We start from the raw sequence: 20,468 nt of genomic DNA, 5'->3' as shown, positions 1-20,468 counted from the left end.
ATAAATATTAACATATAAAAAATAAAAAAATTTACATCTTAATATCATAAAATTGTTAAAATAAACAATAATTCACTAACATCACTACAAATTTGAAAAGAGTAACTAAATTGACATAGAACTAATAAAACTTTAGGGAACTCCTCCTCTACTGTTGTATATCTTCATTTAACCTTAGATATTTTATAAAAAAATGTATCTTTAAACCATTATCGTCCTGAGAGCATCTATGAATACAATTTTATCTTGTATTGAATAATAAATACGTTCTATTTTTTTAAACAAATTTTTTTCTAAAAATGAAATCCTTAAAGATTTAATTTAATTTAATTGTTGTTTTTATTTTGTTCTTTCGGACATATTAATCGTAAAAACTGAACAATAGAAATTTTGTAATATTCAAGTGTAAATACGATTTTATAATTTCAATTTATTTAGCTCAATATAACACCTATAGGAATACATTTTATTATATTTAGAGGACGCCAATGTACATATTAATATTTGTGGCACTTATCTATGTTTTATTCGTAGCTGTGAAATTTGGCAAAAAAAAATTCTTTGTGCACATTGAAATGTATACATATAAAAGTGTTAAAATATCACTTAAATATGAACAAAAATTGTAAATATATAATAGTTTTTTCTATTAAAATTTAGTTGGTAAATTTAAATAAGTAGTCAATTATTTCTTATAGTTGATTCAAATATATATCTCAACATTGACCATGTTTTTCGTTTGGAGTAATTGTTTAAGTGAGTGTTTTTCTATGATACCATCAAACATATTTTAATGTTAATTTTAGTTCTGTTGGAAAGCATTTGCTTATAAAATAGTATTAAGCATCTAATAAATTTTTACAAATCTTTCTTTTATAAATGTGAAAATTTCTCTTATATTTGTATAAATTAAAAAACTAAATAAAGTAAAATGTTTATTTATATTTCAAATAAATTGTTTGTATATATAAATAAGTACATTATTTTCTGGTTTAAAATTGAAAATATTAATAATTGAAATTTCTTATTAATTGTAGAGATTCTTTTGTGTTTACCATAATATTAAATTATTAGAGTACGTAAGCTGGATATTCGTTGTAATAACCATTGTAATATTGGTTATATCCATAGTATGGGTAGCCTACACCTAAAATAACATAATAATTTTAGTAATCTTTAAAAAAATAACAAAAATTCTATATAATTACTTCTGTATCCAAGACCAGAGTAGTATGATGGGTATCCATATGATGGGTAGTATCCATAATAATAAGAGGCTTCGGCGGTTTTCATGTTTTCTTTGGGTTGCACACCCATCATTGGTTTCATTGGAGCAGCACCATTGGTGGCAATAGTTTCGGGTGCAGCTGGCAAAGCGAAGCTGACTGCGAAAAGAGCCATGCAGACGATCTAACAAAAACATGATTGAAAATGTTAGTAAAATAATAAAATTTAAGTATAGAATTTTTATTTCATTTTTAGTTTATGATTGAAATAATATATTAAGATAAGAAAATAATCTAGAAATAGTAGAAAATAACTTATTCGTTCACTCTCAAATAGAAATAAATAATTGTAAAACTTTACACCGAAAATTTGGAATTTTTTACAAAAGTATGTATTACTGAAATGAAAATAGATTTACTTTTTTCTAGATTTTATCAATTTTTAAAAATTATTTTGTTGTTTATTTGATACTAATTGTTTGAAAGAGCCATATGTATAATACACGTAATTTTGTAATAAGTTATCATTTTTTTTAATGTTTAGTAAATTTATTTAAGAAAAAACAAAAAATTAAATTAAATATATACGTATTATTATGCGTATATGTTCATTTATGTAATGAAAATGTTTGCTTACCATAACAATTTTAGCTGACATTTTTAATATTTTATTAAAAATTATCTTCTAGTAATTACAAAACTTAGTAAGTGAACACTACAAGACTGTACTGACTTTTTTTCGCCGAGATACTTCTTTATATTCTAAATTCCCTTCTTTTTTTTTTATAAAATTTTAAGACAATAATCTTAAACTAATTAAGGTTCACTTACTATAGTTCTATTACGCATCAGAAACTCGACCAAGGATAACTACTGAAAAGTTCTTCCCTATGGAAATGCTCAAGAATGACCACAATAATTTTCTTTTCAATCATCATCTATGCATGTTTATATTTTACAAGATAAATTTAAAAATCTAACTACAATTTTAATTTAATATGAACCAATCTTTTGAGTTTAAATAATTAATACATATGAATAGAGATATATTTAGGGAAAAGCACAGGAGGGTATGTGCCCAGGGCGTTGCAATTGTTGAGGAGGTTTTTGACGTGTCTATCAAAAAATAAATTATAATTTTTACTATGGAATGTGAATGTAAAATAATAACACTTGTTCGTAAAAAAATATTTTTATTTTATATGTACTTTAGACACTTCTAGATGCTAAGAGTAGCACATAATGTATTGGTCTAATCGTGAAATGTTCTTTTTTTTAAAAATATATTGTTGAGGAAATCACTACATCTTTATGTAGTGAGCGTTTTTGTTTTTTTCCTATGGTGAAGAACTGAAGGGTCGGCGGGAATAACGTGCTATGTAACACTTTTTCCCATTTGATTTTTTTGCGGATAACTTGCTATAAGTCTATCTCAATATATTTATAGAATTAGATATTTGATTATGTTTAAAGTTGGAAGAACGTGCTACGTGCAGTCCAAATAATATTTAAACGAAATAACATAAGTAATTTTGTTTTTACTTGATACTGAACAATTTACAAATTGTTACATAGCGCGTTATTCCCGCTGACCCTTCAACTAATAAAAATGTCTCTGTATAGGAGAACTTAAAACTTCATGAAATTCAGGCAATGCTATTGCATAATATTTATAATAATTTCTATTTAATTTAAGCCTAAATTATCTTCCATGAATTCATTTTTTTCATTTACTTTAAAAAATATATTTTCAAAAACTTTGAAACTAATTTATCACTCTTGAAGCTTAAATAACTTATTACACTTGAAATTTTTTTTTGAAGCAGTAAATTATTAAAATTTTTGAAAATATATAACTTTTTGGTCTAGAGCGCAACATAAAAAATTTTATTTTTACCATATATATGAATATTGTAAAAATAATAATCTATTAATACAATTATTTGTTAATTAGATTAACTATACTTAAGTAAATGGAAAAATAATATTTGAAAATTAATTTATTGAAGATGTTTTATGCTTAAATTAAATTGAAATTATTATGCAATCGCATTTTTAGCATTTCACTGTTTACATTATGAAAATTTGGTATTTAATTACAAAATTGATTATATTTATTATTAAGTAAAATATAATCTATATAGCCTTTTGATTGATTTATTTTGATTATTTTATTTAAATAAATAAAGCTATTTTGACCACGGAGACAAGTAAAAATTATGCGCTTTACTTATTTTACATCTCATAACCTATTCAAAAATCAAGCTATTTAAAAGGATTGAGAGTTGTACCATCGAATAGCACATTTTTTCAGTTACCAAAAAATGGTTTATATTAAACTGATAATGGTTATGGCCTCATCGTTATCGTCTAGTATACACATACAAAACTTAAATGATATATATATATATATACATATTAATTTTGTATAAATCAATTAAACATTTTTTAAGAGTAATTTTGTTTTAAAATAATAAAAGTATTTTTACCGTGCATAATATAAGTGAATTACTACAAATATTTATATAACCATTCTAAATAATTCATTGAAGGATTTACATGGGTTAGTTACTTAAAAACAAGTAATTGAAATCATATGTATTTGACATGAAATGGAAAATATATCTTTAAAAAATTGTGTGACTGTTTTAAATGTTATTTTATTTTTTTCTATTTACTTCTAGGTTTTTCTATAAGAATTGTCAACTGACGGATACTTATTTTTATTTCCTTTGATCCTGACCCATATTTTTAAAAGTCATAGTTTTATTATAATAACAGACCTACGGAATCATGTGAAAGGATGCATAACACACGCAAATAATATTACATGCGTGTACTTGTAATTTATTTTTTAATAGAATATAGAAAATTATTATCATAAAAAACTAGAAACTAATCAATAAACACGTATTCTGGTGCTTTTAGGTAGAAAAATAAAACAAAATTTTCAAAGAAATTTTCTGCGTACCACATAATATCTTTTATTAAAATAACCTTAACTGCTATCCCAAGGCGATAAACTATTTAGACGGATGTGTCAACGGATTAGTGTATATCGATAAAAATGCTTAAAATACTATTTACAACACAAAATTAACCACAAGTCCATGTAGTCGGTTTGTACTTGTACAAGGACAGCTGATCAATTAAAGTATCTGTAGTTGATAAATTGGATTCTAATAGGTTGATAAAAAAGCATTTATGAAAGTATATCATATTTTTTTATTATTTTTCTACAAATTCATTTTCACCCGGACTTGATAAACATTATAAATTATATATTTAAGAGAATTTACTGAAATACAATTTTGGATAATCTGCATAACCCCATATAATTTCTATGGGCTTTTAATATTTATTTATTATAATGTAAAAAATTTAACATATTTTTCAAAATAATAAGATGTATACATTTATGATGATTTAAGAAAATAGTTTAGAAAAAGTTGGTAAATTATTGAATATTGTAAACGAGTCAGTTTTTAAAATTTTATTTATTTATAAATTACGAGCGGATCAAACGCCTTAATTATAACTCCAGCAATAAAAAAAACTAACAAATGAGTATATTTAAAAAGAAAAAATGCAAAATTAGATAGAAAAATAATTAATACGTAAGATAATAATAAATTTTAGTAAAGATAATTAATAACCAAAGTCAGGAATTAAAACATCTGCTTATAATTATAGAATAACTAAATAAGTAGCAAAGTGTTATACAAGTTTATGGCACGTTACAATGATATCTTACATAAAATTTGAATGTGTTTTTTTTTTGCTTTTTTTACATATTTAAATACAATTTATAACAATGACACTACCAAATTTTTTTTTTTAGTTTTTTTTATTAAACATTTGTGATAGAACAAACTAAAAATATTTTCATCACGTACACATTACTCCATTATCGCAGCCTATAATATAATAGCATAATAATATTCCAACGCTGTATTAACGCATCATAATGGAAAATCAAACTAATTTTTGTTATTTAGGCAATTTCAATTAATAATGTATTTTATAAATAGTATGAAACCACCGTAATTTGATGACCACGAAAGGGACCTTACTTCCAACCCATCACGTTGTATTGATGGGTTAACTCAATTTGGAATAATAATTCTGGACTATCAATATTTTAAATAATATGATCAAAAAAAAAGAATGAAATCTCTAGAAATTGACATTTTAATTTTACTCTAATCATTTTAAAAATTCATAAAATGACTATTAAAATAATTTTTATTTTTTTATTAATCATTTCATAAACTAAGAGGTTTTGTTAGTTGCCCAAATATTGTTTTATGGTTGCTAAATTGATTAAACTATTATATTAATTAAGGTTAATGTGATAATGGTTAAAAACTATAGTTTTATAATAAGAATCTAAAGTTAATAATAAATTATTATTTATTTATTAATAAATTTATTTAACAAATAATAATGCCAACAGTAGATTACTTTTAAATTTGACTTTAAAGTTGTTAAAATATCAGAGTTGTATAAAAATATTAAAATATTTATCGAAGGAAATTTAGTAAAAATTTAGAAAACTTAATATGGTTATACTAATTATCAATTTAAAATAATAACAATACAAATAAATTTTTAATTTAAAAGACTATTCGAATTTCTGACGAAATGAACGATTCCAATGTCTGCCTATGATTTTATAGAGTCAGATAACATAATTGAAAGTGAAGCCACTTAGAAGAATGTATTAAAATACAATTAAATTTAACCATTAAAAATATCATTTTTTATACTCGAATGAAAATATATAAGAAAAACAAACCTATAGCTTTATGTATAAATATTCTTTTTCTATTTGTTCTCTAATATTTTCTATAATTTTGAGAAGACTAGATTTGATAGTCATTATATCCATAATTTATATAAAAAATATAAATTAAATCAAAATGGTGATCTATTGATAGTTACATAAACACTTCTTTTAGTTTAAAATGAATTATTTTTATTTGAACTCTAGTAATTTTAAATTTAATACAAAACTGGTATTACATAATTTTACATAGATTTTGTATTTTTAATCCAAATGAATTTCATTATTTTAAGATTTTAGAGGTCGATAAATTAGTTATTCTATTACATTTCGTAAAAACTGTTTTTAAAGGCTTTAATCTTTTGAAAGTAGACAGGTCATTTTTTTCATTTATATTAATCTTAATTATATATTCTTGTTTTGTAATAATCAAACGTGAAAATTATTTTACTTTTAATTGTCTTCCCCGCGCCATTATTATATTTGCATATTAAGCAAAAATTCTCTAATATTATTTTTCATACAGTTTACTGGAATTGATTATCTTTTATATAACCATATACAGATAGCAATCAAATATCTCTAATAAATTTCTTGAATAATTAGTTATGGTATTAAAACTTATTTAGAGTAAACAGGATATTTTGAAAGTTCTCAGATTATACTTTAGCAGCGAATTCTCACAACATATAAAATATAATTCTAAAATTTTATAAAATATCATGTGAACAATATTTAGCATATTATGTTTTTGGCTTCGATGCGAAGCTGAGAAGGTATTAGTTTTACTATGATGTGTTTTTTTTTTATTTATTTATATATTTATTTTTTTTTTTTTTGTGTGTCTGTTACAACTTTTTCTCAGCTCTCACCGAACGGATTTCTTTTAACGATACGTCAAAAGATCACAAATCGTATCTAATCGAAGACATTACCCTCAAAAATTGAAAAAATTTACCTCGTTCCCCATAAATAGGGGAAATCTCCAAAAAATTACAAATTTAAAAATCGCTAATTTTCGATATTTTTTCAATTTTTTTTTCTTAAAATTGCCATAACTTTTTTAAAAATGGCCTAATCAATATAAACATTTTTTCTATAGATACATGATGTCTTTACCTATCATTTTGTATATTTTTTTTATAAATTTGACCCTTTATCTGACCACAGGGAGGGATTTAAAATGATAACTTTTTTTACAAAAAATTTACTTTTACACTTAACTTTTAAAAGTGTTCCGGAAGGTCTGACACTTTTATATATATCTTATATTAAAGCTAATGTAATGTACTTTATTTTGGAAAAAAAAAATTTGACCTCTGGACTTGTCTTCTTGGTGAAAATGGCTATCAAATGCTATTTTTGTGTGAAAATTCTCGATTTTACATTTTACATTTTACATTTTTAACTGTATAATGCTATAACTTATTGAAAATTGTATGGATCAACACAATTTTTTATGAGAAATAATATTTTTTAATAATCCCTCTTTCATTTGACATACTTTATCTTAATCAGATAAAGTATGATAAAGTATATCAGATATATCTGTCAGATATCATTATACTTGATCCAGCTATGCCACGTCACTACTGTACCGCGACCGCCCTGTGCTGGGTTTTTTAAATATTGGTATATTTATTGATACTTATATTCTATAAATAATGATTTGTTTATTCCAATAACTTTCATCCAACTAATATTTTGAGTTACTTATTTTATAATTTTTACAGTTTTGACTATGATAAAGCATATTTTTCATGATTTGTTTTTATAAAAAAAAATGTTTTTGAGTTAGTAAAAACTTCAGGATAAATATTTATTTAGTAGGGGCATAATGTGACGCGGCGGACACACTAGATGTTGACAAAAAGCTATTGTTAAGACCACGCCTGCCACCGTATTGTACGGATGGGTGACCAAACGTGCGTTTTACGATGGCAAAAGCACCAGGTCCCAAATGTAGAAAGCAACGGAAAACTTATCCCTTCCCTATTAATATCAGTTTTCCTTTGGGTACCTGGTATCCAACACCCGGAAACTGGTAGGAATTAAAAGAAGAAGATTTATTTAGTAAATTATTTTATTATATAGCTTAATTGAATTAAAGCGATTTAAATTGATACTTCTGTACGAAAATAACAATTTAAAATGTTAATAACTTACGAAATATTTGTTTCAAAAGTATTTATAGACCATTTTTTTCTTAATTAAATTATTTTCAAATATTTATTTTTGTAATGTATTTATGTCACTATACAGGGTGGCCCACCACTCACTGACAACTTAAATAACTTTTGATCCAGTTAATATTTTTAGTTGATTTTTTTTTTAAATATTAGTTAGACGTTAGGTCTATAGCTATATCTCAATAATTAATTTTTTTACATTTTATTAAAAATATTAATTATTTTTAAATTTTAAATAAAATGTAAAAAAAAAATCTAAGATAGCTATTTTGTAGAGTAGAATTTAAGAAAAATTTTAGTAAAAAAATATCTTATTAATATTCAGTAGTAAATATTCTGTAGCGTTTTGAAGTTTGTGAAAATTTGAATTTTCATGTACTATTTTACGGTATTAAACATTGAAATACGTATTGAGAAAAGGACAGAAGAAAACGCTATCTTTTCAATATACTTTTGAATGAGAGTGATAAGTAATAATTGCCTTATCTAATTTCTTATCATGGTATTTATGCCAAGTTTGTAATGTATACACACTATCATCATATGTATACACAGTAATCATGAAAAGATAGCGTTTTCTTCTGTCCTTTTCTCAATACGTATTTCAATGTTTAATACCGTAAAATAGTACATAAAAATTTAAAATTTCACAAACTTCAAAACGCTACAGAATATTTACTACTGAATATTAATAAGATATTTTTTTACTAAAATTTTTCTTAAATTCTACTCTACAAAATAGCTATCTTAGATTTTTTTTTTACATTTTATTTAAAATTTAAAAATAATTAATATTTTTAATAAAATGTAAAAAAATTAATTATTGAGATATAGCTATAGACCTAACGTATAACTATTATTTAAAAAATAAATCAACTAAAAATATTAACTGGATCAAAAGTTATTTAAGTTGTCAGTGAGTGGTGGGCCACCCTGTATATATTAAATAAAAACAATTATTACCCTTATATCAAATTAGGGATAGACCTAAAAATTTTTAAGCACTCATAAATTGAGGATACATAATAAAATTGAAAATTACAAAACTATTATTATTTAAGAAAACTTTAGTGTTCAGCGATAAATAAATCATTCTGTAGAATTCTTTTATCGCATAACACACCAGACGCTTCTCTACACTTTAACCACCCGCACTTAATCCTGTGTCTTACATACTCGTCAGTACCACCGCTATCTTGTACACCTGATCCTAAATACTTAAAACTTTCCACCTCTTCTTCACTTCTTCGTCTATTGTCACTGAACTCCTCATTTTATCTACTTCGTGTTCTCCTTTGTCAAAATCGTACTCTATATACTCTGTCTCAATCCTACTTATTCTTAAACCCTTTTCTTTAAGAACTGATCTCCACACCAATAGCGTTTGATTAATTTCCTCTTTGTTTTCTCCTATTAAGACTATATCGTTAGCAAACAACATGTCACCTCTCCTTGTATTTCTCTAGTAAATCCATCCATCACTATAGAAAATAAATAAGGGTTTAAAGCAGAACCTTGGTACACTACTAATTTTACCTTAAAACTTTTTGTTACTCCTCCTACGCTTTTTAACCTGGTGCATGTGCCATCAACAATATATACTCTATTATATTAATATACTTTTTCGGGACTCCTTTTCTCAATAATACCCACTTTAAAACCTTTCTCGGTAATCTATCATACGCTGTCTTCAAATCTATAAATACCATACAAAACTTTTTCTTCTTTACCCTAAATTTATCTATTAGTTGCCTCACACAAAATAATGGCTCCATTGTTGACTTACCAGGCATAAATCTAAACTGGTTTTTAGACCCCGAAGTCTCATTTTTTATTCTCTTACCTATTACATTTCCCAAATGTTCATACTATGACTCATAAGCCTTATGCCTCTATAATTTTCACACTCCTGTATGTCTCCTTTACCTTAAAATATCGATACCACAATACTATTCTTCCATTCATTTGGGATTTCCCTTTTTAATTAGATTTTATTTAAAAAATCTTTCATCCACCTTGTGCCAACATCGCCTAATATTTTCCATACTTCTACTGGCACTTCATCTGGAGGCCACAGCCTCCCATATCTCTTTCTCACTAATAAAATATACAACACCATCGTTATACGAGATATCCTATAATGCCTCTTTTGAATACTCCTCATTCAGTAATTTTTCAAAATACTCTTTCCACATTTTTTTCACATCATCATCACTTGATAGTATCCTATATTCAACACTTTTTATACACCTTATATAGTGATAATCTTTAGACCGTTTGTCTCTTGAACTTGTCGCGGTCGCATCGCATTTCCAGTGTTACCGCCGGATGGCGATCGCGGCGCTTCCTCTTCACGTCCGACAGGTCACGCTATTCGCGGTGGCCTACGAGCGGTAAGAACCGGTCGCTCGGGGCTGGACAATCGAGACTGAATAAAATATACATTCGTTTTCCAACTGTCACGTTGACCTTTTATGAGGAACAAAAGATAACTTTATTTAATTTACTTATTGTGTAATTAAGATTATTGTTGTAGTTGTCTAATAAAAACGCTATTGGTTTACTACTTATTATTATTATTATTATTATATTTACTACCTTGAACACATCAAATTTGCAAGTCTAGACTTCTTTCTCGCCTTCCTTTGTTCCTAACCTATTGTAAGAACATTTATTACTATGTTCTTACCACTTATATTACACACGTTTTATTTCTATTTATTTAATTCGTAATACATATTAATTAGCATAGAGGGAGATGCTGATGTGACAATTCTACTCGTCTGTAGCCCGGAACTATTGACGTCGAACAAACAAAGGGCAGTTGTGTTTGAGTGGCCATTATAGACATAGTTTTTAATACTATTACTTTCGTCTTATTTATATTATTTATAACTTAACTTATTTTATTCAACGAAACGTCTATCGTCAATTTACATCATAGCCAACCAACTCCGTCTCACTTGGATATACTTACTAACCAACTGTACTAGGATTCAGGTCAGACATATTGTACATTACATATAACTTATATTTACTGAACATCTAAAATATAACTTTACTTTGTCGTTGACATAAAACAATAGTCTAATTTTATTTAATAATCTATCCCCTGTAACTAAGGTACACGATTGCCTGTGTCTCCTTCAGGTAATCAAAACTCATTTAAGGAGATAGGGGCAGACGTCTGGTAACTTCCGATTCATAGTTTTGACCAAGATCCTCAACTATTAAACAAGCCCCTAACACTATCATACCTCTTAAATTTCGCCTTATTTACTGCACACTTGGCTTCTTTGCACAAGCGTTTATACTCCATCCACTCTTCTCTCCTTTTGCTCTTTTGCCATACTTTGGATTGCTTTTTCTTAATTTCTATGATTTTTTAAACGTCCTCATCCCACCACCAATTTTCCTTGTTTCCTGGCATTCTACTCCTACTCTTACCAAAAATTTCCTTTGCAGTATTATTTACACAACTAGCAAATCTATTCCACACATCATTCATGTCTCCCTCAACATTCCACAACGTCTTTAAAAACTCTTTTTCATTTTTTCCTTTCCATTTCTACCACCGGATTCTTGATTTTTCTCCTGTTTTTTTTCTATTTTTGTATATTCTCTTCCATCTACATTACAACTTCATTACCATCAGTCTATGTTGTGTAGTTACACTCTCGCCTGGTATAACTTTACATAATTTTACTCGCTTTACGCTCTTTCTCTTCCACATAAAATAATCAATCTGCGATCTATGACTCTTATAAGTTATATAATGTTCTTCCCTCTTCTTAATATAAGTATTAACCAAAACAATATCATACGATACTGCGAAATCCAGGATTCTATCTCCAGCCTCATTATTTCCACTAAAACCATACCCTCCGTGTATTCTTTCATATCTTCTTCACTCATTACCAACATGACCATTCATATCACCACCTATCATCCCATTCTCATTGCCAGGTACTCCTTGCATCACCTCACCCATCTCTCTTCAAATAACTTCTTATCTATTTCATCACATCCTAATCGTGGTGCATAGGCACTTATTAAATTTAACTCTTTTTGCTCAAAAATTAATTATACGACTATAATTTTGTCACTTTTCCTAGTTACTTCTACAACTTTACTTTTCATCTATTATTAATCCTACACCATTCTTTGTATTAGACTTACCTGAGTATATTATTGCATAATCCTCACCTATTTACCTTGCTTTCTCCCCTTCTACTTAGTTTCCTGTACACAACAAATGTTCACTTTTCTCCTCTTCAATACTTCTACTAATTCTCTACTTCTACCAGTTAATGTTCCAACATCCCAAGTACCTATTCTTACTTTGTATCTATCTTTTTCCCTTATACACGAGTCCAGCCTAGAGTTAAGTGGTGATGTCCCTACACTGTTAACACTACAAGCGTTGGGTAGACCTATACACATGACTGGTGAAACAGCTACCGCATAAGTTTTCCGGGTGGTATCAAACAATTTATTTCTTAAACCTTCTCCGTTTTTAACTACTTTATTTCCTTTCACGTGTTGTCCCTGCGTAAATCCGAGATGGGACAATTCGCCTAAGTTTTGTTCAGGACTCCTCATCTTTTTGACAAAAATTTTACGCCAACTCTCGACCTGACGCAACCTCATTAGTCGCCCATTACGACTGGCAGAGGAGACAGCCAAAATATCAATAATATATCATGATAATCAAATATTAAGTACAAATCGTATACTAGAGACTCAGTAGATAATAACAGTATTCATCTAATCAAAATAATACATTACTCTATTATTGGGGTGCTGATTTTTTATGTTATCAAAATACCATTAAGTGGAATCATACATTATTGTAATAAAGAAAAAGTACCGACTGAATACGAGGAATTGTGGATTTGTATATCGAATGTGCATATTTAGGTAATACTTTCTCAAATATCATTACAAATACTCTTATACTTTACAAATTATTTTATATATTATTTAATAAATAAAATGCATTATTATAGTTAAATGATAATTTTTCTTAAAGTGTTATCTCAAAGATATCTCTTCCCGTATACTCAAAAATGTTTAAAGATCTACCTATAATCTATATTTATTAAATAATAGACGAAATTATATTTTTTTATTTTGATATTTACATAACAATAACATTAATATATTAGTTTTTAACAAAGTATTTTTGAACAGACAATAAATAATTTGATAGATTTAGTCATTCTCTACATTTTTCTTTTTTGTATATTTCTATGTCTTAATCCAAAATTATGTCGACTATATCTTGCATTATTATCTACTGTCCAAGGCTTTTTACGTTTTGTTTCATAAACAATTTGGTCTTGATCTTGATTTTGCTCCTGTTCATATTCTTCATTATTATCTGGATTTTCTTCATTTTCTTGATCTTCTGGGAATTTTTCATTGTGTTGCTCTTCATTTTCTTCTTCTTCTTCTACTTCATCTTCTCCTTCTTGTTGTTTTTCGGGTTTATCTTCTTCATCCATTTGTTCATCAAGTGTTTCTTCTATTTCCTCTACGACTGGAATTTCAGTTGTGGTAGTAGTTGTTTTTATCTAAAAATGTTATTTTAAAATTATTTTAGTAAAAATATGCAAATTTTACATAAGAAAAATGTTAATAATTTAATAATAAATTACTTCTTTGCTTTTTATTCGTTTTAATGTCGGACATATCACTTTTGTAGATGTTTCTCGTGATTTATCTTTAGTTGGAACTTTAAAAAGAGGCTCTTTTAATGAAAATCTGTGACTTAAGGGAGAATTTGAAAAACTTTTAACAATATCTTTATTAAGTCCTTTAAAACCAAATTTACCAATACTTTCTTCAGCAGTACCATCCTTCTCTTTTTTTTCCAAATAAATGGGTCCGTTATTTAATGCAGACTTTGTATCATTATCGGTTTTTATTTTTATGACTTGCATCCATTTTCCTATTCCTGTATCTGGACTAATAACGTAAATGAAAGAACTATTTTTTTCAATAGTGGGATTTTGTAAATTATTTGTGCTATTTGCAATACTATCGTTATGCTTCATAATTTTCGTTTGATTATCCCTTAATGTAATCGCTTGTACAAATTTAGCTGTTGTGTCATAATTTGGAGTAGTTGAAAACGCTACGTTAATTTCTTCTGGTAAAGATCCTTCTTTATCTTGATCTGGGATTATATATTTACTACTGTATACTTGAGAACTTTTATTAGATAGAGGATTATGAACTACTCTTTTTGCTCTAACGTGAGGTTGTGAACTAAGAAAATACCTTGGTTCATGTCGTCTATAATCAATATCTATTGATAATCGGTCGTTATAATTTTGAACCCATGTATTATTTTTTGTCGAATACAACCTTATTTTTGATGTTGATGGTGATACTGTAAGATTAGCGTGAACGTTAAATTCTATTTTCCTCTCTTTTGGTTTTTGCAAATCTACGCCCTTTAGATTTCTTTTATATCTTTTATATATTTTTGAATTTTCTCGATTCTTTATAACTCTGCTAACACTTTTATCAATTATACTTCTAGTTATTAACTTTGTTTTAGGTTGAGAATTTTTCGTATTAAAATAATCTTGAGTAACGGGTTCATCTTCATTATAATCCCCTAAAAAAAACTTAATTGGACTAAAAATATCTAACAAACTTTCTTCGTCTTCGTCGCCTCTTATTTCTACTTTTTTTATATATTTCTTTAAAGAAGAATTTTTTAATTTATCTGTTTTTGGTACATTTTCAAATAAAGGAGGTGGTGGAAAAAGACCAAGTATTTTTTCATTTAGTAAATTACCTTTGGTAGTTGAATGAACTTGAGTTAATGAATAATTAACAGGATTGTGGATAATAGTAGATTCTTTTACTGATATTTCTTCTATATTATCTTTTTGTTCGTTCAATTTTGTTTCATTTGCATAAACAACTGGTGATAATTTAGTGGGAAACATCAAAATAACTGGTTCTGGTATAATTGATTCCATACCTTGTAATTTATGATTGATTGGAATAGTTTTGTTAACTGATCTAAAATATTTTAATGTTATTGAGTAAATATTTTTTATTGTAAAGAGCATATAATTATATCACCTACTTTCTTGATGATGCATAATTCTCTGGGAACCATTTTCCCGGAATTAAGTCTTCCGCAAAATTCCATTCTACATATGAGTTTTCTGGTTTTATACTTTCTCGGCTATCTAAAGATTTACCCACTGCTACCACTTCAGGAAATCCAACATCTCTCTCTTTAAATAAAGGATTGTCTAAAGGATCATTACCAAAATATTTATTTTTGAAACACCCAATTTTATTGCCTACAGCATCAATTCTTGGATTTTTGACTTCGGGTTCACCTTTCCATTCACCATCATCTGTTCTTTCGGGAATTACACCTAAAGGACCTGTAATATCATCACATTTAAGACTACTAATTGATTCATAAAATTCCATACCACCATTTGTTTTATGTGGTTTCAAAGCCGGATTGGTTATGTATCTTAATGCAGAATGTTTTGGGGCATACTTATAATTTGAGTAAATTCGAGTATCTATAGGGATTTCAGTTGTTGTTCCGCTAGAGGCGATATTTAAAACTTCTAGGTCACGACGATTCCTTTTAGGATAGCTATTATTTAAAATTTTAACCAAATTTTTAACTCTTTCATTATACTCTATTGGAATGAGATGTTGTGGGACTGTCCTTTGATGCCCTGCAAATTGTGCCAATGTTAAATTTTCTACATGCTTTGTATTATCATCATCGGATTTATGTTGTTTGCTTTCTACCGAATCTTTTGGTAAATAAGGATGTCTATTAAAAGCATATCCATCACTCATTGGCGTAGTTGTAATTTGAGTAATAGCTTCTATTTTTGAACTGCCTGACGGATAATGATCATTCGGCTGAACATATGTATATGGACTCGTTAATTTTACTGCTTTTGAATAAGGCACTATTCTTTGTTTTTTTGATAGTTGAGTATTTATATTATCGCTCATTTTATTCTGCAAATCAGTTTTAAAATATTCTTCGCTACTGCTTTGTTTAGGGTCAATTACAGAAGGTTGACGCACATGAAAAATTTTTGGAATATTTTCTTGTGTTTCATAAGCCTCATGTGAATCTTTGTAAACACTTTTAGGCATCTTATTAAGCATAGGATAGATTGAGAATCGTGTACCTTTGTAAGGAGAGCTCCTAAGAGGATTCTTGTTATATTCTGAACTTGAAGTATCTGTATTTAAATTTGCTAGTTTCAAATTGTTGGATTTATCTTTATTTGCATACTTGTTAACTTGAGAACTTGAGTTTAACTCATACTTTGGATAATCATAATCATGATGATCTATTGATATATCTACATTGACAATAGGTTTAGATCTAGTGGTAAAAAACGGAGCTTCATATTTTAAATTTGAACCAAACCTTGAATAGTCTACTCCCGGATATCTTGTATTCTTAAAACCGTTATTTCCAAAATCTGATATGATATCCCTGTGGCCTTTTCTTTTCTCATCTTGTACATTTTCAGACTTAGGATAGCTATTAAAGTAGTCTAAAACTGCATCTTGTTGAACTAATTTTGGGTGCTGTCTTATGGCACTATTATCACTTGTAGAGCTACGAATGGAATCATATTTATACTTAACTGAAGGATTATTTAAATTACTTAGTAAATCTGTTTGACCCTTAGACTTTTTTTGTTTTTTGTTAATGGCACTTCCGTCATAATTTGTTTCAGGGATAAATTCAAAATTTTGAAAAGATTTTAAAGGTTTTCCTATGATGACTTCAGGATTTTCAAACTTTACTTTAGATTTAGTTTGAAATTTACTTGGTACAGCAGATTCCAAGTCGTCACTTGGAATAATATATTGATATGGATTATCATGGTGTATAGTAAAACCAAATTTTGTTCCATGACCACTCAATTCTGAAAGTTCTGAATTAATTTTCGATTTACCATGTTTTTTTGTTTCGAATTGAGGCCTATTAAAATTTTTTGGTGGCGCAATTGGTACCCATGGAGTATCATCATAATTTCCTACAACATCGGTGTGAAGCTGTTGATTATTATTATCCTGATTTTTTCTAGATCTATTTCTAGAACGATTTTTCTTTTGCTCATTTCTATTAAGTTTAGTTGAATTCCGAAAACTCCCTTGTTTCACATTCGGTTTATAAGTAGTAGGTTCAATATTATCTTTTACTGATTTACTGAAACTACTCACTTGCCGTGATTCTGCACTATCCTTAGAATCTTTTTTCTCGGAATTTGTAATATTTTGCACAATTATTTTATTGTTATTAATTTTTGAGAAATTCCCAGGTGAATTTTCATTTAATATTTTATTATCCTTTGGTACTACCTTATTGCGGCTAATATTATCTTCATGCCTAGTTTTTTTCCCTGAAATTGTCTTATGGCGGCTCCAGGTTCCACGACTTGATGGAACTGTTACAGATTTATTTTCTTTTGTTTCTTGAGTAACATGAGATGAATTACTGCTAGGTCGAATAATTTCAATACTTTGATTATCTTTTTCTTCTTCTTCCACTTTGAGTTTCTTAGAACCACCATGGTCATATCCAGCGTCTTCATAACCTTGTTCTTCATACACCTAGAGATAAATATAAAAAATAATAGCTTTAGTAAACAATTTCTTAAATTTAGCATTATTCATATTAGATCATTACATAGGAAAATAACGAAACCTATTTATTTTGTTACTATTATTGAGTAATATAAAAAATTGATACAATAACCAAAGTTACTACTATATTATTAAAAAATTGTACACACCAGTATGAATTTAAAACAGTTAAACATGAATATTTAAGTATATCTATGATTTTCATTTTAATACTATTGCTATTGAACATGTATTTAAAAAATAAATTGAAAATATTGTAAAAATATTATTCTAAAATAAATACACTTGATCGAACAAAAATATAAATTGTATAGTCTAATAACTTTTATTTTATAATTATAAATATTTAGCGAGTTAAAAGTATTTTAATACATGATGTGAGTAAATATGTAGCGGGGGTGGTTATAATTCATGGTGTAACTGGTGTATAATTATAACTCATACTCCGTACACACTACAATCTTGCTTTCATATTTTGCTTATAAATTTGCTATCATCCCGTCAACATTTTTTTGTAGAAAAATGGATAAAAAAAATGGTTATTTTAAAATTTCAAAAATATATACGAAAATTAAAAATGATGAAGAATGTCTGTATAGAAGAATGTGTATGCATAATAAATGTAAATTCTGTATCATTTCTTCTTTATTTAAACACACCATGTATGCTCTATACTCACAGAAAGCATTTAAAATAATATCTAACATAAGTCTAAATTTTTTTTGATTTAGTTTTTAATATAAATAAAAATGTGATTTGGAAAAGAATTTTTTGGAAAATTTTTAATATTTAAAATCTAGTGCATACAACATAGAAAAAATATTGAAATTTAGTTTTTCTGTACAAATAACTTATTATCTAGTTCTATATTCCTTAAGAAAAAAGAAAAAAATTTTAAACTAACATTATGTACTCTTAAATAAAAGATGATTAATTAAGGATAAAATTATTACTTTCTAAAAAACTATTGGAGATTTTTAATTTTCATTAAATCAAAATCTAAAACCTCAAAAACCTTTCAGAACTGAAAAACCTTAATATTAACTTTTTAAATTGATACTATTTTTAATTTGATAATGTAATAGAAAATATGATTATCAGATTATTTGTTGACATTAAAATTCATTAAATATGGATATTATTATTAAAAAAATTAATTAATACTAAGGTTGGTACGATTTAAATTTACATTTATTTATTTTGAAGTATAATCAGGTCAATTTAAAAAACTTAATAATTTGTGCTTAAACTTTTAATTATATTATAGACGGTTTTATTGAATACTTAGTTATTATTTAATAAAAGGTATTGTTTAATATATTTTCAAATTCTGGGAACTAACGTGTTAAAAAGTTGGAAGTTAAGTTAGTTTAACGTTTTCACTTAACAATTAACTTTTGTTTTATTTGTAAATAAGTTAAGTGTTCGGTAATTGTGGTTAATAGACTATTTAGTATGGTGCTGAAATAAAATAGACTTCACCCGAAAAATTTTAAATAATGAAAAAAATATATAAATTATACATGACGTGACACTAATAAAATATCTATATCGTGAAAAGCAAGAAAAAACTATAAGGTATTTAAGTTTTTTAGTAATATTATAAAATATTAAAAAATAGATTTCTTTGTTGCAGTTATTATGGTGGGTAATTTAAATTTAATATACCTTTTGAATACAAAAATATTAATTTTAGAAAAATTTTCTTCAAGCTAACTTAATATGACACTTAGTTTTCAAACTTTATGTCTGGCTATGTTGGTAGACATTAATATAATGGTAGACAATGGTCTGGCTAGTAGACACTACACTAGGAATGTATTTTACTTGCACAAATATTAAACTTTTATAGATCAAATTATATTATGTAAAAAACACTAGCCTATTTTACCTCTTGTGTCTTTTTATGAGAAACCACTTCTCTAAGTCTTGGAGCGTTCACTCTATCCTCAGTAGACTCAGCCTCTTCGATCGCTGCTTCTTGCGGTAAACGTTTAACTGTATCGTATCTTCGAACTTGTACGTACGATTGTTGTGGAACAAAGTCATAAGACACGCTAGGTGGCGGTGTACCTAAGTCTCCAACAATTCTCACCCTAGTTGGGACGTCTTTGGGTAATTCATGGTCAGAAACAAATTTTCGAACGCCTTGCTCGTCTCCATCGTAAGGTTTATCACCTGAATTTTCGGGTGAGACCGTTTGAACATCCGTAGGAGAAGGCAAAGCGGTCGAGCATAATACGCACAACACGAGTATCAGTAGCATGTTATGTCGGCATGTCAGAAGCGTTCACGCGATACTAAATCACTTTTACTCACAGTGGTCGTCTGTGAAAACCTTTCTCCACTGAAGCGAATGAGGGAAAACAAGAAAAACAAAGCGATCCAAAGGAAAAGAAACACACGCTGATCGATTTGAATAGCCTATTCTCTGGAACTAGCGGTTGTTGTTTGGTTTTTACTAAAAATATATAATCGCAACCGTCACCACAAGTGAAAACAATTAATTTCACGAAGGAAAAATCACAATGAATTTAATCATCGATTTCAAATTATTAACTTTAACCGAGTACAAACGTAAGAATTTTGATTTCA

The 20,468-nt window shown here is 27.3% G+C and overlaps 1 protein-coding gene across 1 annotated transcript; it reads right to left on the bottom strand.

The window, feature by feature from the left end:
- Window positions 1–13,307: 13,307 nt before the first annotated feature.
- LOC126895551 (uncharacterized) lies at window positions 13,308–20,468 on the bottom strand. Its single transcript, XM_050667538.1, has 4 exons — window positions 19,765–20,468; window positions 15,310–17,840; window positions 13,862–15,242; window positions 13,308–13,777 (listed from the first exon to the last, which is right to left on the bottom strand). Exons 1-4 carry the CDS (start codon window positions 20,137–20,139, stop codon window positions 13,427–13,429), a joined length of 4,638 nt encoding a protein of 1,545 aa, XP_050523495.1. The 5' UTR covers window positions 20,140–20,468; the 3' UTR covers window positions 13,308–13,426.

This window comes from Daktulosphaira vitifoliae, unplaced genomic scaffold (assembly GCF_025091365.1).
Source record: "Daktulosphaira vitifoliae isolate Bord-2020 unplaced genomic scaffold, ASM2509136v1 Scaffold_1, whole genome shotgun sequence".
Lineage (NCBI taxonomy): Eukaryota > Metazoa > Arthropoda > Insecta > Hemiptera > Phylloxeridae > Daktulosphaira > Daktulosphaira vitifoliae.
This window is presented reverse-complemented; position numbering and strand designations above follow the sequence as displayed.